This window comes from Rutilus rutilus (assembly GCF_951802725.1).
Source record: "Rutilus rutilus genome assembly, chromosome: 9".
Lineage (NCBI taxonomy): Eukaryota > Metazoa > Chordata > Actinopteri > Cypriniformes > Leuciscidae > Rutilus > Rutilus rutilus.
Window position 1 is genome coordinate 24,800,698 of NC_140223.1, and position 27,232 is coordinate 24,827,929.

Genomic DNA, 27,232 nt, shown 5'->3' on the forward strand with positions numbered 1-27,232 from the left:
ACAAAAAGTATCACCCTTTTAAATGATTTCCATTACATATTTAATGCATAAATATGTATATCGGATACCATCAAAGGGCTGAAAATATTGAGATTTTATTTTTAACCTACCCCAAAAAAAGGGATATTGATACTTATATAATTATTCCGAGTTTAGAAACAATTACTAGTTAACATGAACAAAGATCAGGACCTGTGATTAAATCCCATTGAACCATGGTCCCGAACACTAAAAGAGTCTGGCTTCTCTGCTTAAGCTTTTTGTTACATTTGGCTGAACTTTAATCTAATGTGTTCTCTCTTCTTCCAGGTTACAGCTACTGATGCTGATGGTGGGTCTTTTGGCTCCATCTCCTACTCTCTGGGATCTGGTCCAGGCTCAGTAACCCCGTCTCAGTTCACCGTTGGCAAGCACAATGGACAGATCTGTACTACCACCAGCCTGGATCGTGACCAGGGTCCAGCCAACTACGACTTCACCGTTACAGCTGTGGATGGGGTGAGTGTCTCCGCAGCCACATCCCTCATCAAATATGACTAGACTGTTTTCAGAGGTGCAGTAAATTATGTCCATTTTGGCAGCAAGTGAAAAAAACAGCATGCATAGTAATTCTTCAGTAGTGGTTTAGCATCCTGTGCCTAAGTAATACTTTAAAGCATACTTAAATACTTTAAAGGAAATTTCAGCAGACACATTAAAGCGCTCAGAGGCAGCTGGGCCCTAAAGAGCACCATCTTGTAATATTTAATAAGTTGGGGCTTTTTCCTGACATGCCATTTGCTCCATATGGGATGCCTGGCGAGCAAGATGTTTAGCGACAAGAACCATATCCCATGTGTACGTTGTCCCCTCGGCAGATTGCAGTTCTCAACAGGGAATATAATCAATCTACTTCCTCCCCTCGCAAATGTTAACTCCGTAATTTTTTTACTTGACTTTTGATATTTTAGGGAATGTTTTCTGTTTCTTAAGATTTTTAAGCCTGTTATGTAGCCAGCCTCCATCAGTTGGTTGTACTGTATAATTTATTATCTAGTTAGATTTGATTTTATATTTTTCAATCAGACCTTTAATGACCATTAAAGAAAGTGTTAACTGATTTATTCTAGGGTGGACTAAGTTCAGTGGCATACGTGCGGGTGGACCTGATAGACATAAATGACAATCGACCAGCGTTCTACCCTCTGAGCTATGCAGTGAGCCTGAGTACGCAGAGCACCCCAGGGACCTCCGTCCTGAAGGTGACTGCTCATGACCCAGATGCTGGGGAGAACGGCAGAGTGACGTACCGTACTGTACCTGGAGGGAGCTCACCTTTCTTCACCCTCAATAAAGATACTGGTGAGAAGATTAGATCTACCCTCATTCAAAGTTCCAAGTATAAGTTCAAGGACCATAATCAGTGCACTTCAACATTAGCCACATTTGCTATCATATACAAGATTTTAAAACCATATAAATATATTTTTAGGTCAGTAATTTATTTATTTATTGTTTTTTAAAGAAGTCTCTTATGCTCACAGGATTCTTTGATTATTAGTAAGTTCAACAGAACAGCATCTATTTGAAATATTGTAACAATAAAATGCCTTTACTGTCTCTTTAATGTGTCCTTGCAGAATAAAAGTATTAATTTCTTTAAAAATAAAATGATCCCAAACTTTTGAATCGTTTGGGTTTCAGGGTATTCAGTATGGTTTGATGTATTCTGATACCTTTCAACTTAATAGAAACATTTATTTTGGTTGTGCATTTCCCAGGAGTGATTTCACTGTCACGCGCTCTACATGGAAAGGCAAACTCAGTCATTACGATGGTGGTCTCAGCCCAAGATGGTGGGGGCCTTACCGCTCCAATCAATGCCAGGGTCAACATCAGCATAGTGGCAGGACTGGTTGCACCCCCTGTGTTTGAACAAGCTCAATACTTTTTTTTGGTCTCTGAGGATGCCCTGCGTGGAACACAAGTTGGAGTTGTGCGGGCCAGCACTAAGAATGGTGGGTGAGCTAATCTCAGAGGTTTTTCAGTCCCCCCCGTTTCAACAATTCAACATGTTTAAACACACAAAATAGACTTCAATGCATACCCACATTTATCAGTCACGTTGGACTGTGTTCAAGTGCGCTGACAGATGTCTTCTGGCTTTTTTCTCCTTGGTGCACCACTTGTACAAATAGGCATGGAACCATTGTACATACCTCATTTACAATCAACATTAATCATTGATTCTGTTTCACCACTTGGTTTTTTTAACAATTTGCTTTGGATATTTGAGGCACTAAATTCTGGCTTATGTGTTGAAAAATAACTCTTTGTCTTGTTTTCTTGCTACACTGTGAATTGATGTGTCTCTGGCCATTTCCCTCTTGGTTCTCAGGTGTCTCGAAGGATATATCCTACACTATTAGCTCTGGTGACCCAATGGGCTACTTCACCGTGGATTCAGAGACTGGGGCCTTGAGAACAAGCTTGCCTCTGGATCACGAAGCCCAACCCAGCTTGAATCTGGAAGTCCAGGCACACTGCGGTAACCCCCCGGCCTTTGGCCAGACTAGGGTACGAATTACAGTGTCCGACATCAATGACAATGCGCCCGTCTTCTTGCCCTCATCCTCCGAGTCATTGATTTTACCTGAAGACACACGGATGGGTACAGTGGTGTACAAGGTCCAAGCAGAAGACCGCGATTCTGGACCCAATGGTCTTCTGAGTTTTGACATTTTTAGCGGCGGTGCCCAGAGAACCTTTAGCATTGATCGCAACAGCGGGCACATCCGCCTTATTGGCGGTTTATCGTACGAGACCATACCCCGCTATGACCTGCAGGTGATTGCCAAAGATAGCGGCGCACCTCAGCTAAGTTCTACCTTCACCCTCGTCATACACGTACAAGCCGAGAACGGCCAAGGTCCCATGTTTGATAGCCTCACGTATCGAGTAGAGCTGAAGGAAAGCACACCACTCAACACACGCTTCCTGCAGGTTCGTGCAGTAAACCGAGATGGTGGCATCACCGCTGGACCATTTTCTACGTCTTCCACCCCACTAGCCTACCACTTGCACCCAGATGGTGATGCTGCAGGGTTTGGCATTGTGTCCGAAAGCGGCTGGCTGTTTGTGAAAAGTGCTTTGGATAGAGAAGCCAAGGAGATGTACTTGCTCACTGTACTGGCCACGTCAGGCAACGGACAGCTGAAGAAGACGGGTAGTGCCACAGTGCGTGTGTCAGTGATGGATGAAAACGACAACACCCCACGATTTACCCAAGAGAGAGCTTTCTTGGCATTGCGCGAGAACCTGCCGGCAGGCACGGGTTTCGGCCGAGTGTCTGCCAGCGATCGAGATGCTGGTCTCAACGGCCGGTTGAGCTACCGCCTGCTCCATCTGGATCACCACTTCCAAATCAACTCCCACACAGGTGAGAATCAAATATGGCAGACAGTCCAACAGACCAAAACGACTTTGAGTGACAAGGTCAACTTGGCACCTACACAAGTTCTCTAGTGGTTTGTGGTATCATGTTTGTCTGTATTGATTAAGGATGTCCAAAACTACATATGTTCAAATTTGACCAGTTGGTGAGTTGTTTATGAATTAGTTAGCTATTTGGTCTTGAGCAAGCACTGTATAATTTGGCTGGTTTAGGGTCATGTCAATTAGCATTTCTTAAAAGTTAAGTAACAGCTTTCTAAAGAGACTTTTAGCATGCTGACAGTTACTGAAAGTTACCATGCTGACTGACAGATATTCAGCTAATAAATAGATAAAATAATTACTATAACCTTAAATTTCAGAAAGCTATAGATCACAATCTTCACAAAAAAAGTTATTTTACTGATTGTTAGCATGCTGTCTTAGAAGTTTTACTTCTGCTAACATAAGGCTAAAACAAGAAAATCTATATAAACTAGCCATCCTCAGTAATCCATTAGTCAGTTGTTGAACGGCTAGTTGACTATTCTGACCCATCCTTAATATGGAGCTGTTGAGCATACTGGACATCACACAGCTCCAGACTTCTGGCAGCTTGCTAACTGTGGGGGATCCTCTTGTTGATGTCAGGATGTGCCATCTGTGCCTTCTGCCACTGACATTTTCCTCTGCAGTGAAATAGTTTCTCACCCTTTTTCTGTGTTCTCCATCTGTCCTGCTCTTTTAAAGGTGAGATAAGCACAAAGGTTTCCATGGACCGTGAACTTCAGTCCAGCTACCAGCTCATTGTGGTGGCTCAGGATGGTGGGACCCCTGCACGCAGCGCTACAGGCACTGCTTTCATCACGGTTCTGGATGAGAATGATAACGCACCCTCCTTCAGCCATGCTCAGACAGGAAGAGAACTCTTTCTGCAGGTATGAGAGCTAATATTAGCTTCATAATCCTCTACTATATCTTCTAGAATAGAAAAACTGTACTATTCTGTGCACATGTGTACAGCATATGTTCTACAGGTTCATTGTGTCAACTTTTAGGAGTTCGCTAGCATGTAGATGCCTTAAAGCTTATAAACATGGACTAATAGCAATAAAACTTTAATTTGATTAGATTTTTTTTTTTTTTTTAGAACTTGCTAAGCTGATGAGATTTCTTGAAACAAGGCAAATATGTTCAAAAGAAATAACTTTACTATTAAAAAGTTTGGCGTCAGTAAGAAAACAAATGCAAACCTTTATTCAGCAAGGATGCATTCAGTTGTTTATAAGTGACAGTAAAGACATTTATAATGTTACAAAAGATTTCTGTTTTAAATAAATGTTGTTCTTTTGAACTTTCAATTCATCGAAGAATTCTGAAAAAAAAAAAAAGATCACGGTTTCCACAACAATATTAAGCAGCATAGCTGTTTTCATCATTGTTAATTGTAAGAAATGTTTTTTGCGCACCAAATCAGCATATTAAAGTTCTTTTTGAAGGATCATGTGATGCTGAAAACTAGAGAAATGGTAGCTGTCATCACAGGAACATTTAGGTTCAAATAGAAAACGGTTATTTGAAATTGTAGTAATATTTTTTTATCAACTAAATGCAGACTGGGTGAATATAAGAAAAAAAGTAATAAATTATTTCATCCCCAAAGCTTTGAATGGTAGTGTACTATATGTTCTAACATTTCTACACAGACTACTACATTGGGAAAACATACAGATTACTACATTACTACATATAGATTTTATATATAGTAGTGAGCTGCATTGATTAAAAAAGTTAACTGAAATCTCTGTACAGGCACTAGAAGGTCAACCATCTGGATTTCTACTGGGAACTATTCATGCAAAAGACCCTGATGAAGGAGAAAATGGAACTATTTTCTACTCTATGTCTGGTAAGAACGATGCATAAGTGAATAAATCAATTAATCAAAAACATCTTGTAACCACATGCAAAGTTTACAATGATAAGCATTTTGTCTTGACTACTGAACATGAAACTGCTATGCAATATGACACAGTCCCAGCTAATCAAAGGATATTTAATGGTAAATGTGGTTTGAAGAGACATTTCAGACCAATGAGATTTGATTTGGATGGGACGGGGCAGGGTGGGGTTACCCATTGTGATGCCGCTCAAATAGAAAACAAGCACTTAACAAAATGATTAATTCCGTTGCAGTTGATTTAATTAAAAAAATTATAGTTTTAGTTTGTTGTTAAAGGGATACTCATTTTACAACTCGCCCAGAGTTAAACAGTTGAGTTTTACCGTTTTCGAATCCAATCAGCCGATCTCCGGGTCTGGCGGTACCACTTTTAGCATAGCTTAGCATAGATCATTGAATCGGACAAGACCATTAGCATCTCTCTCAAAAAAATGACCAAAGAGTTTCGATATTTTTCCTATTTAAAACTTTACTCTTCTGTAGTTACATCATGTACTAAGACCGACGGAAAATGTAAAGTTAAAATTTTCTAGGCTTATATGGCTAGGAACTATACTCTCATTCCTGCGTAATAATCAAGAAACTTTGTACGACAGCTAATGGTCTTGTCCGATTCAATGTTCTATGCTAAGCTATGCTAAAAGTGGTACCGCCGGCCCAGGAGATCTGCTCCCATGCGATAATATTCTGCTATTTATCAGTTTAGGCAGCGTGACGTGAAGTGTAGAAGGTAATGTGTTGATGCGTGAGATCATTAAATATGTTTTGTAGCAGATTTACTTAATTTGACACATAACTATTTCATTCTGTATTAATTAAATCCAGATGGGATCTCTAACAACACAGAAGTCATATGCAGCCTTTGTACAGTAGAGTAATGGTCTATCCAATCATTCTTTATCTGGTTAGGACCAGTGTTGGGGGTAATGCATTAAAAGTAATGCGAATTACATAATCAGATTACTTTTTTCAAGTAACTAGTAAAGTAACACATTTCTTTTAAATTTGCAACAATATATCTGAGTTACTGTTTCAAATAAGTAACGCAAGTTACTTTGTTTTCCCATGTATTGACTGACAGCTCTCCGTGAGATGCAGAGGCTTTGTGTGTGAACATGATGCTTATTGTAGTTCTAGATTGAATGTGAGCATTTACTCATCTCACTTGAACAAAAATAGAATAAATGAATAAAAACAGTAAAATGCAAACTCAGAATATTACGTACTATAATTAAATATAACACAAATATACTTTATGTATTTAATCTCACTTTATTTACCAATGTATTTGCTGCTGACATTTGGTTGACAAATTCGAACAATTTGAATAGGCAAAAATGACTTTTTTTTAAGTGTTTTTTTTTTCTTCTCTGGTGAGAAAAAGTAATGCGAAAGTACCCAAGTAACACAATTAGTTGCTTTTTTAGGGAGTTAAGCAGTATTGTAATGCATTACTTTTAAAAGTACCTTTTCCCCACACTGGTTAGAACATACAGTGATGCACACAAACTTGTCTTTGATTGCCCGTTCCATCCTGTCTTTGCCGTAGGTCCTAGAGCTGAACGTTTCACTCTGAACCCAAACACCGGAGAGCTGCGGTCCTCTTCCCCTTTGAGTCATTCTGAGCGGCCTGAGTACAGTTTCATCGTTCTGGCCTCGGACCGAGGTTCACCCCCTCAGAGCTCCACCATAACACTGAAAATACAGGTCAGTCTCCCTCCAGGAATCAGATGGGACACATGAAACAGTGGCAAGGTTAAGATATACCTAGAGTCTGTGAACCAATCCAAATCATGCAAATTTAATCCACTGGAAGACAGATGGATTAAACATCCCCTCTGGACCCTCATTCTTTGGCAGGTTTCCTGACAAATTTCCTAACAATGTATATTGTACCTTGATTAGTTATGGCTATAAACCTTCAAAAATGGAAGTTAATACAAGGGTCTTTGGTCATATCAGAGATTGGCTTCATCGTAAGTTAAAAATAACACCTTCCGCCACATGGATCTACTCATCACCTTTTCATAACATGCAAAATGATTTATTTAATACTGTTATATGAAAATATGAACTTGTAGATTATTCTCTACAGGAATGGATCCGTTTACATCCACTCTCAGGTTAAACAGCATGTGAAGGAAATATGGAATGATCAAGTTGGCCTAATCAAGGCTTACATTCTTGCATTGCAAATTTCCATAGCTAGCTCATCTCTCCTAGTCCAAGTCTTGTAACCTTCCCCAAGCAATGCCGGGAAAAATACTCTCAGCTGGCTAATTTTAGGTGCTCAAAGATGAATTTCTTAGCCTTGACTTTTTTTCCCTCTCCCTCTAGCCGTTGTTGTCTGCAACATTTTAAGCGTGATATTACGGTGTAAAACGTTCAAAGTAGGAGTGACCGTCTCCCAGCTGCACCGATACAAGTGCCAGCTGTGCTTTCTGCTATGTGGTGTCAAAGTCTCGTAATACAGTTCAGTAGCCCTTTGAAGAACAGAAAAGCTCCTTGTGAAATACCCCAGTGATCAAATTAATATTTCTCCAACTAGTCAACAGAGTGGAAACAGACACAACGGACATCAACGGTAGTAAATTCCAACATGCAAATGCCTGGAAAACACATTTATGCTGTGTAACCATTTAATATTGTTATGTATGTGCCAAGACAAATAATGAAGTTTATAATTTATATCTAATTAGAATAAAAAGAGCTCTGGCAAGGTTTTGATACTTTTAGAAATCAACAGTTTGATTTAAAAGCAGCTGTGCAGAAAAAAGGGGAAAAAAGTTGATCTTTTGTTGGAACGTGCTTTGACGTGTCATTTACCGCTTAATGTGGGATTAATTACTCCTCTGTCCTATTATGTTTCATTAGAAGACTTGGCCTCAAGAATCTCTTTATTGCCAATATACTAATCACACTGCTGCGTAATGATGATTTAGGCATAGTAAAAAATTAATAGGTTATTCATGAGCACCTTTATTGCAGTGCATACTTTTAACACATAACTTCTAAGGATTAGTAACTTGCATGTCTCTGAGTTTGTTTATGTTTTTCCTTATCTAAATGTTTGTTTCCATCTCTCTGTATCTGTCTTTCTCTTTCTTTCTGTGCACATACACACATACACAGGCTCTAGTAACTATCAAAACAATGTCTCATCTATGAAAAGAAACTGTGCAGGCTTCCATATTAGGAAGTGAGGTTCTTTTGCTTTGAAGTGAGTCATCTATGAGGATTCTGTATTTTTATTAAGAATATTTGCACATTTGAATGTTCTAACAGTTTCCTATTCTGATTATGTTTACTTTAATCCAGTATTGTTTTTCCTGGCAGGCACAGACCCATCAAATTAACTCTGATTAATGCTAGCAGGTTTGTTGTTTGAGCTTGTAACCCCCCACCAAAAAAAACAACTTTATTTTTCATTCTCTGTAAAAAGAATAGAGAATGTGGGCTGCAATATGTTTCTGTTTTGTTGGATTTGTAGTCAACTGGCAGGACTAATGGGTTGTAGGTCTGTTCTGATATGTAGTAAAATAACTCAAAATAAAAATCAAATAATAAACCAAAAGACGAAAAGTTAGATCTTTTGTGGTTTATAGTAATAAAAAATAATATGGGACATTTTTGTTTACTTTCATTCCCATTTGGCTTGTTTGTCAGTTTTGCTTAGTATCAGTCCTGTGTGGTTTAGGCAAGTCAACAAAATACCTTTTTGTATATATTTGTACTATAAACAGTGTTGGTAGTGTGTTCGCAATTTTAGATCCAGTGTTGTTTTAGGATCATTGATGTACTATTATAATTGTCAATATTTAGAATTAGATTTTATTTTCATATTGTGTGTTTTTGAATTTTAGTTACAGATTTAGTAATTTTGTCGTGTGTTTTGCTATTTTTTCAAAGATACTTTTTTTTCTTTTCTTTTTTTACTTGTAATGCAAAAATGTTGCCTTGTCATCAAGCTGAAATTAAATAGTGTTTATATAGTTAAAATGTTTTTTTAATTTCAGTTTATTTTATTTTAAGCAGTGACATTTTTTTATTGTTTTAGTTAATGATGATAACTTAAGGAAAACGTACAAATAGTAAAAATATACAGATAGTAAAATATCTACAAAAATGTTTTTATTGACTTACCACAGCCGCATAGGACTAACATGATGCAAAACTGACAAATAAGCTAAATATATATATATATATATTTTTTTTTTTACAGTTGTAAAGTTGAATCTAGTTTAATCCAATAAGCTCCATTCCTGTTGTAGAATGAACATGCCGAACATTTAGCAATGCTTTGCATTCATCATTTCAGCCTCTTAATCTAATACATACATTTGTCTTTCTTTACAGGTTCTGAGCTCAAGTAAAGGATCGGCCACCGCTAACTCCCAACCATTAACGCTGAATTCTGTGGAGGGAGCTAAACCCGGCTCTATCGTGGGGTCTTTACGTTCACCTGATTCTCAGACCCTTCCTGAAGCAGGCCAGGTCACGTACACGGTGGTGGGAGGAACAGACTTTGACGGCACCTTTGTGGTAGAACGCCAGACGGGTGACGTTTACCTGGCCCATGAGCTTGACTTTGAAAAAGCTCCTCGATACACTCTCCAGGTTGAGGTGGATGACTTCTCCATGCCCCTCCCTAAAAGTCACATTGTAACATTGGTAATTGATGTCCAGGACAGCAACGATCATGCTCCCGAGTTTCCCGAAGACCCCGTCATCATAGTCGTCCCTGAGAGCGCAGATCCTGGGTCGACTATCTACACCTTCCAGGCCATTGATAAAGACGGAAGTGGACCCAACAGTGAAGTACACTATTCCATCCTTCAACAGTGGCCAAACGTCCCAGATCTCCTGTTCCTGGATCCAACTACAGGAGTTCTCTCTTTGGGAATGATGCTGGATCATGAGAGGACCTCTTCACTACTCTTGGTGGTTCAGGCGACTGATTCGGCACCCGATGTCAGTCAGCGGCGCCGCGGGACAGTCACAGCCCGCATATTTGTCACTGACGTGAATGATAATGGCCCTGTGTTCATCTCACCGTCTGTGGTGAGTGTGATGGAGGACCAGCCTGTGGGCTTTGTCTTGGTTTATGTCATGGCTGTAGATGCAGACCAGGGAGAGAACGGACGAGTGACATACCGTATCCAGAGCGGCAACACCGGAGCAAAGTTCAGCCTTAACCCAGATACAGGTAAACTAATCAGCAACTCAGTCTGAATGAAATGCGTGATGTTCACTATATATTTTTGTTCCCTTTTCATACTTTCATACATAAAATATATAAAAATGTAATATATTCCTGTGATTAATTTTAAGCATCATTACTCTTCAGTGTCACATGATCCTTCAGAAATCATTCTAATACACTGATTTGGTGCTCAAGAAACATTCCTTATTTTTATCAATGTTGCAAACAGTTGTGCTGCTTATTATTTCTGTGAAAAAAAAATTCAAGGACTCTGTGATGAATAGAAAGTCTAAAAGAACAGCATTTATATGAAATACAAATCTTTTGTATCATTATTACTAGGGGTGTAAATCGGACAGTTCATCACGATACGATACGATATCGATTCTCTCAGCCAGCGATACGATATTTGCCGATACCTCAAAAAATTCTGCGATACGATTACGATGCGATTTGATTCAGGGCTAAATCGATCGATTCATCGATATTGATTGATATTATATCAATGCACGATCCATATCCATGTCTTGTTGCACCCCTAATTATTATTGTCACTTTTGATCAATTTAATGAGTTTCATTTACAATACAATACAACAATACAAAATGATAACTGATTTTAATCACATTTTAACTCATTCTAATTTATAAAACAATGCTAAACACCACAAAGATGCTGTGATGGGTATGTAAAATGATAAGAAAGGTTAGCACTAATGCAACCATAATTGTGCATATTGTTTGTTTATCTTTTGAAACCTTGTTATTTGAGGTGTCTTGCATTTTGAGTGATTTTCAAATGCTGTGGCCAATTACTCAACCTAGCAGTAACATTAGGACATGCAGCAGGGATTGAATTTACGTGTGAACAGGACATTAAGGGATTAGTTTTCTGTCATCATTTCCTCACCCTCATGTCGTTCCAGACTTCCATGGAAAATTGCATCGCATGCGAAACGCACCTTCATGTTGATTCTGCATTTCTGCTTGACTCACATCTTTCCTCTCCTCCCAAGTCAGAATTCTCTAAATGCCCTTTAGTTCTCTTAATCCTAAAAACTGCCAGCTCAACATCTCATCCATTCTGAGAAATGCTGTCCTGTGCTGTGAGTTCTGAACAGTTTCTCTCATCTCTGTGTGTGTGTGTGTGTGTGTGTGTGTGTGTGTGTGTGTGTGTGTGTGTGTGTGTGCATTAGTGCATCATTCATGAGATAAAGCAGGAGTGTAAGACAGTACACTGGTAGCTATTTACAGCATGTTCTGCCACTAACAGAAAGATCAGGTTGTGTTTCTCTGTTCCATATAGCTTTGTTGTGGACCTTGATATGCTTGATATACCACACTCGATATTAAGGATCCGAAATTTATTGAACTAGATCAAGTCTGTACTTAAGCTTGTGGTCACAATGCTCGAACCTGTTGTACTGGTAATTGCAATAACAGACTACAGAAATAATTGTATATCAAAATATAGTGCAATCAAATATAAAAAAATTGAAATATAGGCAAATATTACATAAGCTTAAAGTGATTTTAAGTGAGAATGAACCTCTTTTCTATGCAGTGAAAGTACAGTAAATGTCACCAGAGGCTGTCAAGCTGCACCTGGTTTTACAGAAAAGGTTTAAACTAGTCCCAGTCTAAAATGCATGTTGTTTTATCTCAAGATGCACACCAGTAATGTTTTTTTCTTCTTCTAAGGAACATTCATAAGCTACTTAAATGTCCTAATTGAACTAAGGCCTAATCCGAGTTTAACAAGCCCTGTCTTTGATATCAGGCCAACAACAGTCCATACTACTAGTGCATTGTATTTTAAAATATTTTGAAGTCATATGTTGGTTTGTGTGAGAAACAGAGTGAAATTACAGTCATTATTCTCTTCTGAGAGTTTTGAGATCATCAGATATGAGAATCAATGGCAGGCATCATTGAAGTCAAAACTTTTGTAATCCATGAAAGCAAAAAAAGATGTGTGTTTGGAACGACACAATGTTGAGTAAATGATGATGATAAGATGTTCATTTTGGGGAGAGCAGTCTCTTTAAAATAACATTTGTCTGCTTTGTAAATGACAAACCCTCTGTGCAAACTCTTTTACTTTGGAAGCTCATTATTAATGCTCTCAGCTATTAACATGAGAATAGAAAAGCAAAACATCTCCATTCTTCCTCTTGGTTTCTCCTTACGTTATCGTAGCACAAATGTTGAGGAGTCAAATTGTCTGAAAATGTTCAAGCTGGTAATACTAACCAGATTAAAGCCTCAGAGGCATGTTAGCTCAGCGTTATGGAGATAGAAGAGAGGGAAAAATAAATCAAGACAGAACGAAAACACCCTCTAGTGTCCTAGTTCCCATCATGCCTTTACAGCCTGCTTTGAATCACTTCGTCTGGTTCTTTAAAAGCATGAAATTGAGATTGGATCAATAGAAGCACCGCTCGCTTTTGGTAGGCTAACGACAGGGGCGCTGGCACCCCCAAATTTGAGCAGGGCACGGCAGGCAGGGCCGTTGCGTGTCTAGAGTGCTTGTTTATGCGCTCTTTGTGTTTGCTGTGGAAAAAACTCATAAACTGCGGCCAGATAGTTGAGCTGTTACAGTGGCTCGGCGAGTGTTCAGGTAGGGAGGGCTCCGCATGGGAAAAAAAATATTATTTAAATACGTCGCATGACTTACACTCATTTGTAACACAGAAGAAAGGCGTCAACTCTTCGTGCTGTGATGTTGCTTATGCAAGATCAAAGTGTGCTACAAGATGGAAATCATTCGTCGTGCGAGCGTGTGAATGAGGCTTTGCTTAAGCGCGAGTGGTTTTGTTTTAAACAATTTACATCATGGCTTCATTACTGTGTAATTGTTTAAATGCAGTTCAGCAGGCGATCACTCACAAGAAATACCAGACACAAAGCTTATTACATTCATCATATGGTAGCCTAACACTTTTGCTTATTTCCTCTTTAGGTTCTTTGTCTATTCTTAGACCAATTGACCGTGAAGAGCAAGACCTCTACAACTTGACCATAGTGGCAGAAGACCACGGTTTACAACAGCACAGCAGCTCCCAGTTACTGTCAATCCAGGTGATTGACGTAAATGACGAGGCGCCGTACTTTGAGGAAAGCGAATATGAAGCTTTTATTGCAGAGAATCAGCCTGCAGGAACCACTGTGCTGGTCGTTTCAGCTTCTGATATGGATCAAGGTAAAATATACTCCTATATATATATATATATATAGGGCCATTGGTGGTATACTTAAATACTCTAATTTTCATTAATAAATATTTTATTAATTTTAATTAATATAATTAAACCATGTCTTTGGCTGTTATGTCACATCTCGCACCATGAGTGCCACATTTATAAGACTTACAAAAACATGAAGTTGGTACTTTAATCTTGTATTAGTCTGATGATAGGAAAATTCCTTATTACAGAATGTACATATGAGTCAGGAGCATGATTAATAACGGTAATTTTGTACCCCGTTATGGTCTTTTTTTAATCACACTAAATTTACATGTTAAATTAATGATAATAATACATTTTGTTTACATTCCCCTGTATCTCTGCCACACAACAACTCAGATATACTTGTCTGATATTAAACGGTACTGTCTGTAAATGCACGCATTGAGTGAGAAAAGTTCATTTCCACCTTGTGAGATTAGTGATGGTCACACCATCCTCTTTAAAAGTGACACGAATGTTTGTTTACGGCTAACATTTCCCTAAAAACACTGGATACCACAGCCAAACCCATCACAAATAAAAGTGTGTGGTTTTAATTGGTGCCAGCCGGGGGGTGGTGGAAGGGGAGGGCTGCATTCTCTTGGACTTACTCAGGGGCAAATAAAACAGAAGGATCATAAACTTTCTCTCCATGAACAATTAGCGAGGTAAACAGGTGACACTCTGCCAGTTTGCTCGCCTTTTGCACGCGATCTGCCATCCAATACCAGAGGGAAGGCGATTGAGACCAACTGCTTAGACAGCGGAATTAACTACAAACAAATAAAAACAGGGTGTGCTGCCGTGTTTATTCATTCCGTGAGAAAAGTCTATTGTAAAAAGTGAACGTAGCCTCTTAAGAATGATGGCTTTTTTTCCCTCAGACGTGATCATTTGAACTTGCATTTGGGGAAACTGTGCAGATTCATCTAATGTCATGTCTTTATGCTTTTTCCATAGGGACTAATGGAATTGTGATGTACGGAAGCATTGTAGGAGATGATTTCAGTGTTCATCCGGTGACAGGAGTCATAACCACCTCCAAAGCTTTAGACAGGGAGGCCCAAGGGGTATATGCTGTGACAGGTACTTCAGGCAGAATGCAACTGCTCAACTGCAACAGAGAATTTATTCTCTTGGTTTCTGCCAATGTCATGTCACGGTTGGGCATGCATTTGTTTAGCCAGTTTATAACCTCTTTCTCATAAACAGTTTATGCCAGAGATGGTGGTTCTCCTCCCAATTTCGCCAAGACCACAGTGCGCGTCACAGTGTTGGATGAGAATGACAACAGGCCGACTTTTGGGAGAGTGTACTACAGTCTGGAGGTGCCTGAGAACCAGGAGCCTGTGACGCTCTTCACAATTAGAGCCACAGATCAAGACTCCGGGGACAGTGGGGTGGTGCACTACAAAATCACTGGTATTAATGCCATAAGCAATATTATTGTTGTTGTATATGTTAAATATTATTATATATTTTATACAAACAGCTAATTGTTCACACGTTTTGTAATACCCAAAGTCATTTTCAGTTCTACAAATACCTATTAATCCTTCCCCCAATGTTGCAATATTTGGTACAACCTCATCAGAACTCTGTCTAGACAGCAACATTGACTAGGTTAGTATTGCTTAAATGGAAGTGAATGATCCAGGCTGCATTTATTTGATCAAAAATACAGTGAAAAGTCTGAAAACCGCAAATATTATTACAATTTAAAATAATAATTTTCTATTTTAATATTTATGTAAATGTAATTTATTCCTGTGATGGCATAATGGCAAAGCTGAAGTTTTCAGCAACCTTTACTCCAGTCTACAGCAATCACTCTAATACTCGGATGTTGTGCTCGAGTAACATTGTTATTATTATTAATGTTGAAACCACTTGTGTTGCTTAATATTTTTGTGAAAACTTACAATTCTTTGATAAAAGTTTGAAAGAATATAATTTATTTGAAATTGCAGAATAAAAGTATTCTTTCCACAAACAATCCAACATTTTTAAATGGTAATGTACTTTTAGTCACTTGGTTAAATATCTTGTGTATCATTTTGCAGAAAAGATTCATTATTCCACAAAAAGGTAGCCAAACATTGTGAACTATCTAAACTATAAATAAGTTTATTTATTTATTTATTTATTTATTTATTTATTTATTTATTTATTTATTTATTTATTTATTTATCCCTTCCTTTATTACATTACAGGATATAGTAGTTATTAAATAAGAGATTATGAGAATAAGAGATTATGCAATATATATTGAACACTTCACAGATCAGATCAGTGCTGATGAATTGAACAGGCCAGATGACAACATTATTTTTTTATCTTTCTTTTCTCAGAGGGAGACCATTTTGGTCATTTCCACCTGGACAGGAAATCAGGTGTGCTGTCCACCTCTAGGCCTTTGGATCGAGAGTCCAAAGCAAAGTACACCCTTACCTTGGAGGCACAAGATCAGGGTATACCGCCCCTCACCAGCACTGTCACTTTGGACATCAATGTGCTGGACCTGAATGACAACACCCCAGTGTTTCCCAGCAGCAGCTACTCTGTGGAGGTATCAGAGGATGCTTCAGAAGGGTCTCTTGTTTTGGAGGTTTCAGCCTCTGACAAAGACGAAGGGTCCAACAGCCAGTTGGTCTACTTCCTGAGCCGTGAATCCAGAGGTATGTTCATTGTGGACCAACACACAGGTCGCATTATTACAGCGGCAGCTCTCGACCGAGAAAAAGTGGCCTCCTACAGCTTCCAAGTCTACGCCATGGACTCCTCAGCAGCCAATCCCCGTAACACTTCCGCTGAAGTGACCGTCCAGGTCTTAGATGTAAACGACAATGCCCCCTTCTTCATCACAGACCCGCTCATCATCAATGTCTCCAGCAGTAGTCTCTCCAACCGTAAAGTGCTTGCCACTATGAGAGCTGAAGATAAGGACTTCGGTGCAAATGGATCTGTATTTTATCGGTTTGCGAATCCTGTCAGAGGCTTCACCATAAACTCCTTGACGGGGGACATCCAGGCCACTGAGAAGCTCAATGCGCTGACCCAGAGCCAGCGGACCCTCATTGTGGAGGCCATGGATCAGGGTAACCCATCGCAGTCCTCTCTGGGAGTGGTGGTTGTGTATATCCGAGAGCAGAGTTACCAGGGCATCCGCTTCTCACGCAACACTAGGGATGTGAGCCTGCAGGAGAATGCAGCTAAAGGTACAATAATGTCTAATTGCTGTTCATTTGTGATATCCAGCTGTAGCTCAAACTGTATAGCATGAGGCTAGCAACACCAAGGTCATGGGTCAGCTGATAAAATGTATATTTGATAAAATGTATATTTTGCATGCAAGTCATAATGCCAGTGTAATATAAAAACGGGGGAAATGAGTTGCACGGCTAAATATCCAATGTTGTCCGATAGGATAAATAAAAAATTGCAATATTGGATGACACCCTTTATGGTAGTAATATTGTGCATCACTACAATCTCTCATACATGCCAAGTTGATGGAAAATGTCCTTTAATCATCAAAGGTCTTGTCTTTTTCATAGGTACAGCAGTTGTTCAGATACAGGCTCACTATCCTGATGGATCTAGCAGTGGCATCAACTACAGCATTTTCAGTGGCAACAAGCTGCAGTCCTTTAGCATCAGCCCCCACACAGGTATGATAGTAAATCGAAGTCTTTGCATCAATATTTTTGTGATAGTAGTCTTTATATTGGGAAAGATGTTTCACTATTAATCATAATAAATTCATTATTTTAGGTGAGATTTGGGTAGAAAGTTCCACGGGTCTGGACTTTGAGGAGACCCCACGACTCCGCCTGGTGGTCAAGGCTGAAACCGCATCCTCCAGCTCCTTCATGGCAGTCAACCTTCTCCTACAGGATGTCAATGACAATTTACCACGCTTTCAACTTCACAATTACGTTGCTTATGTTCGTGAGGCCCAGGGTTATGATCATCCTATCATTCAGGTTTAGTAATCTCCCGTCTTTTTTCTGAATGGCTGAGTGTTCATAAAAGTGTAAAGTTGTGGAGTACAACATCCCTTGGCCTAAATGCAGCATATTTTCAGTGCAAGCTAGAAGAGTTTCCTTTGCGTTTTCACAGTGTTTTCATTGTCCATGGTGAGAATATAGGCTTAGCTGTCCAACATAGCCACAACCAATTCCCCTTTTCAACTTTTTTTTTAAATAATTTGAGTTCCAAAGCCAACATTGCTTAGAGGGTTATGTTACGTTCGAGCAGCTGTTGCAAATCTGTGTGTGTTTTTATTGCCAATTTCACCGGTAATTTCCTCAGGTGTTGGCAAATGACCTGGACCAGGGTCAGAATGGGCAGGTGACCTACTCCATAAGGTCATCATCCATGAGTGGCCTCTTCAAGATCGACCCTGTCACAGGCAGTATATCCACCGCTGCCATCATGGACAGAGAGATCTGGACACAGACTAAGTACTAAGTTCTTCCTTCCACTATGTTTATGTTGTTTCCTTTTAACTAAGAACAAAGATCCTTAAAAATGTGTGATTGAAACGTAGTCTTAAATTAAATTTTTATATGTATATATATATATATATATATATATTGTTGACGGAATGACAGAAGACACTTCTGTAGAGGCAGATGCACTGATGTGGCTTAAACCTTGATAAATAATTTTTTATCTTTGTTTTAATTATATTTAGAATTTGCATTTAAAACATCTTACATTTCTTTCCCATCAACATGAAAATAGTCTGTGAGAATGCCCAGACTCTGACACTAATTTTATTGTTGTGTCTCCAGCCTGGTTATTATGGCAACGGACAGAGGCAGTCCTCGGTTAGCAGGTTCTGCCACTCTCACGGTGATCATTGTAGACCTGAATGACAACAGTCCCACCATACCTGTTCCACATGAAGTCCGGATCCCTGAGAGTAAGTTGACTGCTGTTTGAACTCAATATCATTGCTGTAATCAATGAACTAAATTTCCTATTTTTTCTGGCAGACAAACAATGAGGCACACCGTGCTGAAAGATTGACTCAATTACCAGGCGTTTTTCTCGCCAAAGTCCTCAATGGTTATTTCATGTCACTGATGTTGTACAATGTGTCCAATAATGATTGCCGTTGTCCAGCAAAACTTAATAATTTTGAAAGGTGCAACCACAAATTGAAACAAGTTAATTACATATTACACAGGGTTATCAAGATTGTCTATTTCTTTCTCTAGATACTTTGATTGGAACCGTGATCACTCAGGTCACAGGGAATGATGTGGACTCTGGGCCTGCTCTCTCCTATTCCCTTCTTCTGGACTCAGACACTCAAGGGAAGTTTGGAATACACCGCTTTGGAGGAGGTGTGTCCTTGACCGCCTCTCTGGACTTTGAAGAGAGAACATGGTACATGCTGACCGTCAGCTCCTCAGACACCAAGCAACAGAGTTACGCAAATCTGACCGTGCTTGTGGAGGATGTGAATGATAATGCTCCAGTCTTCTCCCAGGACCTTTACGAGGTACGTCAGAAGAGATCACATGTTTAGGATGAACATTGATAGAAAAAGTACATTTCTGTAGTTTACTTTGAAATTAAACCCAATATAAGATAATTGAATAATATAAAGTAAACAGTTATTTGACCAATCAGAATTAGGTACTCCAGAGTAATAATAATAGCAGATTACATAAGCTTTACAACTCTAATATCTGTTTAATGAATCAGTTCCTCTGGTTAACATCCTTAAAAGCACTTGCAGTTTATTTAAAATGGCAGTGAGACATATTTGTATTCAGAAAATATTCCCTGTGAGCACCACATTTGAAAAAATATTTCTTGAAGTAAAAAGAAATATAAATTGATGCTATGTTCTGCTCAAAGCAGTCAGTGTTAAGGCCGATTTATGTCTTTGGCAGGTGACTCTAGCAGAACACTCGACAGCAGGAAGCTCAGTTATCACAGTAACTGCTACAGATAAGGACTCTGGAGAGAACGGAAGGATAACATACAGGGTCGTGTCAACAAAGGACATGTTCTACATTGACCCAAGCAATGGTAAATTATCCTTTTATTCCTGTTGTTATCCTTTTGTATTTATTGTTCTTCATCCAAATCATTGTCAGATGTCTTGTAGAATCTATTTGTAAGGATCAAAACAGTTGATGCAGTGGTCCACATTGTAGGAAGACAAGTGGCAATCCAACACTATATCAATTTTATTAGTCAAACAAAAACACTGAATGAATACACTGAGTTAATTAGGAACAACAGAAGTAGTTTGATTTACTAGCCTAATGCATTCAACAAACACTACACCAAATATTGTGTTGCTATTACCCATATTACCAAGGACAGATATATTTTTGCCTAAAAACTCTAGACTTAGATGCATGACAGTCCAGGATCCCTTTCATTATTATTATTATTGGGTTGTCAACCACCATTTAAGAACCACTGTTTTGAAGCATATAATAAAAGCCCTGTTCTTACCTTGAATCTTATCCTGCAATTTCTTTTCATAGGTACTCTGTTCATCAAGCAGAAGGTTGAGTTTGACTCGCAGCGCCCTTCCATTTTGGTGGTGATTGAAGCCAGTGATAGTGGAACACCACCATTGAGCACCCTTAGCACAGTTCAGGTGCATGTGTCTGATGTCAATGATAATGCCCCTGTATTCCACCAGACTGAGTACAGAGCATCTGTATCCGAAGACGAAGTTCCTGGTTCGACCATTTTAACCCTGGAGGCGGTGGATGGGGACTTGTCTAGGGACAACTGTGGCTTTGATTTTGCCATCGCCAGTGGGAACATCGGTAATGCCTTCCAAATTGAGAGCAGTGTTCGCTTCCTTGAGGGCCATGGATTTCAGACCGTTGGAACGCTGATATTAGTTGATAAGCTTGACTTTGAGATTGTGAATGGCTACAATCTTACTATTGTGGTCTCAGATCGTGGCATACCACAACAAAGCTCAAATGTTCCAGTTTTAATCACTGTAATGGACACCAATGATAACCCACCATCCTTCAGTAGGGCGGAATACAAAGTTGTTGTCAATGAAAGGGCAGAAACAGGAACAGAAATACTTCAACTTTTTGCTGTGGACCCTGACTCGACACCTAATGGAGAGGTTCAGTATTCAATCAGTTCTGGTGATGAATCTGAGCTCTTTTCTGTAGATCGGTGGACTGGGTCCCTTCGTCTGCGGAGGTCTCTTGATAGTGAGGAACAGTCTTCTTACATGTTCATTATTCAGGCCTCGGATGGTCATGGCCACTTTGCTCTTGCTCCTGTAACTGTCGAGGTCAAGGACATTAATAATAATCGGCCTTACTTTCCTCTTAAATCACTTACAGCAAGCATTCGTGAAAACCAGCCCCAGAATGCTCTAGTAACCATATTACATGCCATTGATCATGACAAAGGAGCATACGGAGAACTGAGATATTTCCTGATGTATAATTCCGGCAATGGTAAAGATTCCTTTCTAGTGAACCAAACCTCCGGTGAGGTGCGAACCCGCTTTACATTCGACTTTGAGAAGATAAACACTTTCAATTTTATTGCCATGGCAATGGATGCAGGCAACTACTCTTCTACAGTCACAGTGCAAGTTTTTGTGACTGGTGAAGATGAGTATGACCCCATTTTCACTAACTCAGATTTCACCTTCCGTATACCTGAGGGTGCCAAGAAAGGGCAAAGCATCGGCCAAGTAAATGCTAATGATGAGGATGGAGGGGTGGACGGCATCGTCCTCTATTCACTCGCAAACAGTTCACCTTACTTTGAGGTCAACACATCTACTGGAGTGATATCCCTCAAGATGGATGCCTATCATCGTCATATAAGCCGGTCTAAAAGAGAGACACGTCAGATGACGTTGGATGTTATTGCCCACAGTCCTTTGGAGAATTCCCGAAAAGCTTCTGCCCAGATCACAATTGATGTCACCCATACATCCTTTGGCTTAAACACCGATATGAATGTGGTACTTGCCAGTGCTATAACAGCTTCCTTGGCAGCCATTGTGTTCCTGATCATAGTTGTTGTGGTGATATTCCTCTTGAGATCCCATAGGTACAAAAAACAAGAGACTTGCCCCAGAATAGTCACCAGCGGTATTGTTCTGGAGAGTCTTGAAGATTCGAAAGTTCAAGGGGATGATAAGCTATATCATCAGACCCTTCCTGGTTATGCAACAGACCAGACTGGGAACCGAGGAGGTACCTACACACGAGGTGGGTCTCTTGACCCATCTCACTCTAGTGGACGTGGTTCCGCCGAAGCCGAAGCAGCAGAAGATGATGAGATTCGGATGATTAATGAATATCCACGAGTTTCTAGCGTCTCCTCCTCTATGCAGGAGCACATAGCTGCTCGTGGGCCTGACTCCGGTATCCAGCAAGATGCAGATCAGCTGTCTGACATTTCCTGTGAGCCGGGGATGGATGCAAACCAATGGTTTAAAGGGAAGAAACTGGGAAGTTTAAGTGGGACAATGTTATCAAGCCAGTTGCCAACTTATCGGGATGAAGGAGGTGGATATCTTGGGGTTGGAAGGGCGCTTAACATCTCACATCCAAAAGATTATGCTTTCCCAGAGGATGGTAAGCCTGCTGTCGATGGTTCTCTTACAGCAATCGTGGCTAGTGACGAGGAACTGAGAGGCAGCTACAACTGGGACTACCTCCTCGACTGGTGCCCTCAGTTTCAGCCTCTGGCTAATGTCTTCACAGAAATTGCACGATTAAAAGATGAGAACGCACCACCTAACCCTCGGCGACCATTTCATCCCAAAGCAAAGACTGATCCCAAGCCCAGAATTGACCCTCCTCCCCTAATTACCTCTGTAGCTCATCCAGGGGCCAAAACTGTTTTGCCAAAACCTGCTGTAGGCCGAACATTTCCCCACCTTTCCTCATTGCGACGATCTCCTATTGACCATGATGGCTCTGTTTCCTCAATTGCCATGTCTCCAAGTTTTTCTCCATCGCTTTCACCACTTTCAGCACATTCCCCTGCCATCGCTCCTTTTGGTGGTCACTCGTCCTCCATTATCAATACAACTGACCACTCCTTAGAACACGAGGAGACAGAACTGAGGATTTAGTGCAGTCTAAGCAAAGGATTCCCAACTGACTCAGGTTCTCTAAAAATGCCTCTCTGGCATGGTCCTCAACATCATGTTGTATGTAATGTCGCCCCACTGGCTGGCCAGAGGTTTTGGTGCTTTTGTCACCCTTCTTTAGACTTACTGACTTGAGTTGTAAAAAATGACTTTTTATAATGCTGTTCTAATGATCCTGAAGATCATCTGACATTTTTATTAGCCCAGCATTTGCACATTTTAAAGGACAGTTATGTTTGATGTCAATGTTTTGTAAGAGAAAACACTTTTGTATTCTATATTTTTGTACTGATGTTTTTTGTTTGAAAAGAATGACATATGTCAAGCGGTTGCTATAACCTGTGATTTTATTGACATTCATTTATATTTGTATATTTGTGGCTGTAACAGTATGTTTGTTATCAGAGCTTGTTCTAGTTTATTAACGGTTGCCATTCTAAATTGTTCTTCTAAGTATGTTCGGTATTAAGCTCTTAACTGTTTGGGGAACATGTTTTGCTGTCAGTATTTATAAAAAAAGGTTACAGTATCTGCAAAATGCCACTGTACAGTCTTTGAAGGTTATGCTGCAGACCACAGTGATCATTCATTTCTACATGCTGCTTCCCCTCCCTTAGCCTGACTAATGGGAACACAATTGTAGCTATGAAGCTAAATATCAAAAACAAAAACTTGGTAAGGATTTCGAAATCTAAAAACTTCATTAACACACTAAAGGACTTTTTCATTGTTTTTAAGTGTTGAAGCATAACAACTTTAACGCAAGAACACAAGCTATCTGTATTTTTTTTTTTTTTTTAACTACAAAGAATTAACAATAACAGAAATGTTAAACATTTTTATGTCAGCTCTTATCAGCACCTTGGAAGAGCTGACACTTACAACCTCCATAACGTAACTGGAAATAACGTGTTGTCCTTTTTTGTTCTCATGTTTGTTCTCAAGTGTTTTTTTGTTTTTTTTAAACAGATTTTAACAGATATCCTCAAGGCCAGTGAAAAGGTTATGTTGTTATTACAATAAATAGGCTCCAAATAGGCTTATGCTCAACTCATTTTTACTGGATGTTAATGTTTGAATAAATACATCAAGCTAACCAATAACATACATAATTTGACTAAAAAGATTCTCTCACAACTCCACTACTCCCTAGTCAAGTACTGTATAGGTAAATTTTTGTAGCATCTTTCATACATTGCAGTGGGTAAACAATTGGTAAGTTTATTATACCACAAAATGCTGGATTACTTTGTTTTTGTGTATGTAAATTACATGGCTCAATAATGTAATTACACCCATATTTGTTTAAAAGCACTGGTGATTTGATTTTAGTGACATATTTGTTCCTACAATGTACAGTTTGCATTAAAGTCAAAAGATAAAGAAAAAATATTTTCAAACTAAATAATGGCAGCATTGTCCTAACAGGATTAATTTGTAGCCTTTTAATTTGCTTAAGTGATTGTGAATACATTTTTTTTGTAAAGTATTTTATAATACTTTAAAGATGATTGTAAATGTTGCCATATGATCATACTGTGCTGAAAAAAAGTCAGCATGCTTTTTTTTTTCTGATGCCCATTGAAAGGCTCAACTTGTAATTATGAAAATTGACAGTGCCTATTGAAGAAAAACATTGTGTGTATGAGTGATTGTTAAAAGTATGCTTTGTTCAGATTAATTTTTTGAGGTTAGCCTGATTTAACAGGATATCTCTCTACTTGTTTAAGAATCCTATATTTATGGCAGATACTTCACTTTTGTACACAAACAATTCCTCACTCGTAACTGTGAACATGTTATACTCATGCTGCCTTGAAGGAAAATAAATAACGTTCAGTTGTTCTGTGTTCATTTAAAAAGTTTCTCATAATGTTTGAATCACTGTTCATGGTGTTTTACGTGAATGAAATCTGTTTACATTAATTTTGAATAGCACTGTGGTCCAAAAAATGGCCAGCTGTTTGTCTTACCTTTGTACCCAATATAATCCAAAGGGCATTGATGATAGGTTGTGGTGTTTTTCTCGTAAATGATGACCAGAAAACCCTGAATTTTGGTCAGTTTCCACCTTAAACCTTTTGAAGAGGTTTTTTTTTTTTTTTTGTGAATTTGACAAAGTGCCTGATTAAAATGTGTTTCCAATAATGAGCCTTAGTATACATATATTTTTTGAACTACATTGGAAATTTGAACTGTTTTTCAGTTGTAAAGCTATAAGTTACAATATTCACCATGCTTAGCTAACCTTTAAGGCTGCCCACTTCAAAATTGCTTAGATGCAGAACCAGAGCTAGATGAGATAATTACCATAGTACAAGGACTGGGCAGAGGTAAAGCCGCTGGGGCTGATGCAATACCAGGTGAGCTTCTCCAAGCTGGATTGAACCCCTAGCCAGCCATTTCCATCAACTCATTTTAAAGTGCTGGAGCTCTAAGCATGTTACCCAAGATTTCAAGGATGCAAAGATCACTACACTCTAAAAGAACAAAGGGGCCCGTGGAGATTGTGATAATTACCGTGGCATTTCACTGTTGTGTGCCACAGGAAAAGCTCTGGCCCGCATCTTACTGACTTGCCTTCAACAGCTAGCTAAGGTCATATATCTCGAAGCCCAATGTGGCTTTCGTTCCCAACCGCTCCACAAGAGACATGATATTTGCTGTGAGACAATTATTAGAAAAATCAAGACAACAGAATCAACTGCTCTACCTTGCTTTAGTAGACCTGACCAAAGCTTTTGACTCGGTCAACAGAGAAGCTCTTTTTATGGTCCTGCAAAAGGCTGGCTGTCCTCCCACCTTCTATCACTCATCAGATCTTTTCATAATGGAATGAAAGGCCGAGTTCAATCTGATGGTGACCTATCAGATGAATTCCCAATAAATCGAGGTGCGAAACAAGGCTCTGTCCTTGCTCCAACCCTCAAAATAGAAACATCTTAAAAATAAAACATCTAAAAGCAAATAAATTGTTATTCATAATTGCACAAAAGCAACAAGAATAATTAAAACTAAATAAAAACGATTTACATGCCAAAACGAGTTTCTATTTATAACATGATTGCAGCGTTGAGCAAGGTAGCCAATCACAGACATATGTGTTGATTTCTTGAACGCAATGGCCAATGAGATGCATTTAAGATGGAATCCACTCACCGCTCAAAACTGAGTTTTTGTTCAGTGCTGAATTCTGCATGCTGGCAAATTCTCTGATTATAACAGGTTTGAAATGACATGACGGAGAGTAAATGATGACAGAATTTTCATTTTTGGGTGATTAAACATTTTGATACCCAATTAAAACCCATTAATATTGTGGCATTATGCAATTGTAATTGTAGAGTAAATACATTCATGACACCTCTGAGCTGCAATAAACAGTCTGCAAATAAATACCAATTTAGATGTACATTTAACAAAAAGTTTGTGTGTTATAAATTCTATGCTGAATCAAGTAAAATATTTCTTTCTAAAATTACTTTTTCTAATGTCTATTCATGCTTTTCTCATTTATCACAATAATGACTTTAAATTATCTTTTGGGGGTAAATTCTTTGCCAAATTTGATGTGTGATTAATTAATCAGCACACTATGTAATTAATTAGATAACAAAAAAAAAAAATCACTTGACACTTAGACCCTGAATCATTACATATTGTTATTGCAAAAAGGCCAATGGTATTTTGAACTTCAAGAATGTTCATAAAGCATAGATCTAGCTGCAGTCTGGCCATCTACTGAAGTTTCAACATGCAAAGTCAAAGTGACAAACTGAACTCCAAATAGAATCCAGATGTTCAACCAGAAATTGGAGAAATATTGATGTAGATTTATTGTTAGAACGTCAAATAAAAATATGTGTGATTCCCCCTTGAATAAAATAAATACTTTACATATGAGATAGTTAATATGTGGTTCATGAATGAAACTGCAGGCATACAAAGACCACAGAATCCTAGTTTAGCTAATGTTTATGTATTTCCGTCAGGTCTCAAAGCTCATGCACAAGCTGATAGGGGAAAAATTCAGTCTTCCCACCTGTCCTGAAGAGGAAGTACCAGATCATTTGTCTCTTCCAAACTGTCTCTATAGAGACCAAAGATATACAGCACACTAGACGCTGCAGCCGGGGCCTTATAATTAAATCTTTAAAAAGCCAAAAAATAAGGGTTTAAACCATGGAGCCTATAACAGTTGCAAAAAAAAAAAAAAAAATGGGGCAGTAACAAACCTTGTCACACAAGAGGAACAATTTAGTCATTATTCATCCATATTCAGACCTTAATGATTTGTGG

General features: G+C 38.9%; 1 protein-coding gene across 1 annotated transcript in view; it reads left to right on the forward strand.

Moving 5' to 3' along the window:
* dchs1a (dachsous cadherin-related 1a) overlaps positions 1-25,103 on the forward strand; it is a 101,239-nt gene extending 76,136 nt beyond the window's left edge. Inside the window, exons 3-21 of the mRNA XM_084419055.1 lie at positions 310-498; positions 1,110-1,341; positions 1,761-1,997; positions 2,378-3,418; positions 4,162-4,349; positions 5,224-5,320; positions 6,924-7,081; positions 9,731-10,580; positions 13,539-13,778; positions 14,767-14,892; positions 15,019-15,228; positions 16,158-17,024; positions 17,364-17,477; positions 17,581-17,792; positions 18,121-18,272; positions 18,606-18,736; positions 19,035-19,321; positions 19,719-19,857; positions 20,325-25,103. Of these exons, the coding sequence (XP_084275181.1) occupies positions 310-498; positions 1,110-1,341; positions 1,761-1,997; positions 2,378-3,418; positions 4,162-4,349; positions 5,224-5,320; positions 6,924-7,081; positions 9,731-10,580; positions 13,539-13,778; positions 14,767-14,892; positions 15,019-15,228; positions 16,158-17,024; positions 17,364-17,477; positions 17,581-17,792; positions 18,121-18,272; positions 18,606-18,736; positions 19,035-19,321; positions 19,719-19,857; positions 20,325-22,915 (8,061 nt within the window). The 3' untranslated portion in view covers positions 22,916-25,103. The remainder of the gene's footprint in view (positions 1-309; positions 499-1,109; positions 1,342-1,760; positions 1,998-2,377; positions 3,419-4,161; positions 4,350-5,223; positions 5,321-6,923; positions 7,082-9,730; positions 10,581-13,538; positions 13,779-14,766; positions 14,893-15,018; positions 15,229-16,157; positions 17,025-17,363; positions 17,478-17,580; positions 17,793-18,120; positions 18,273-18,605; positions 18,737-19,034; positions 19,322-19,718; positions 19,858-20,324) is intronic.
* Positions 25,104-27,232: the final 2,129 nt, after the last annotated feature.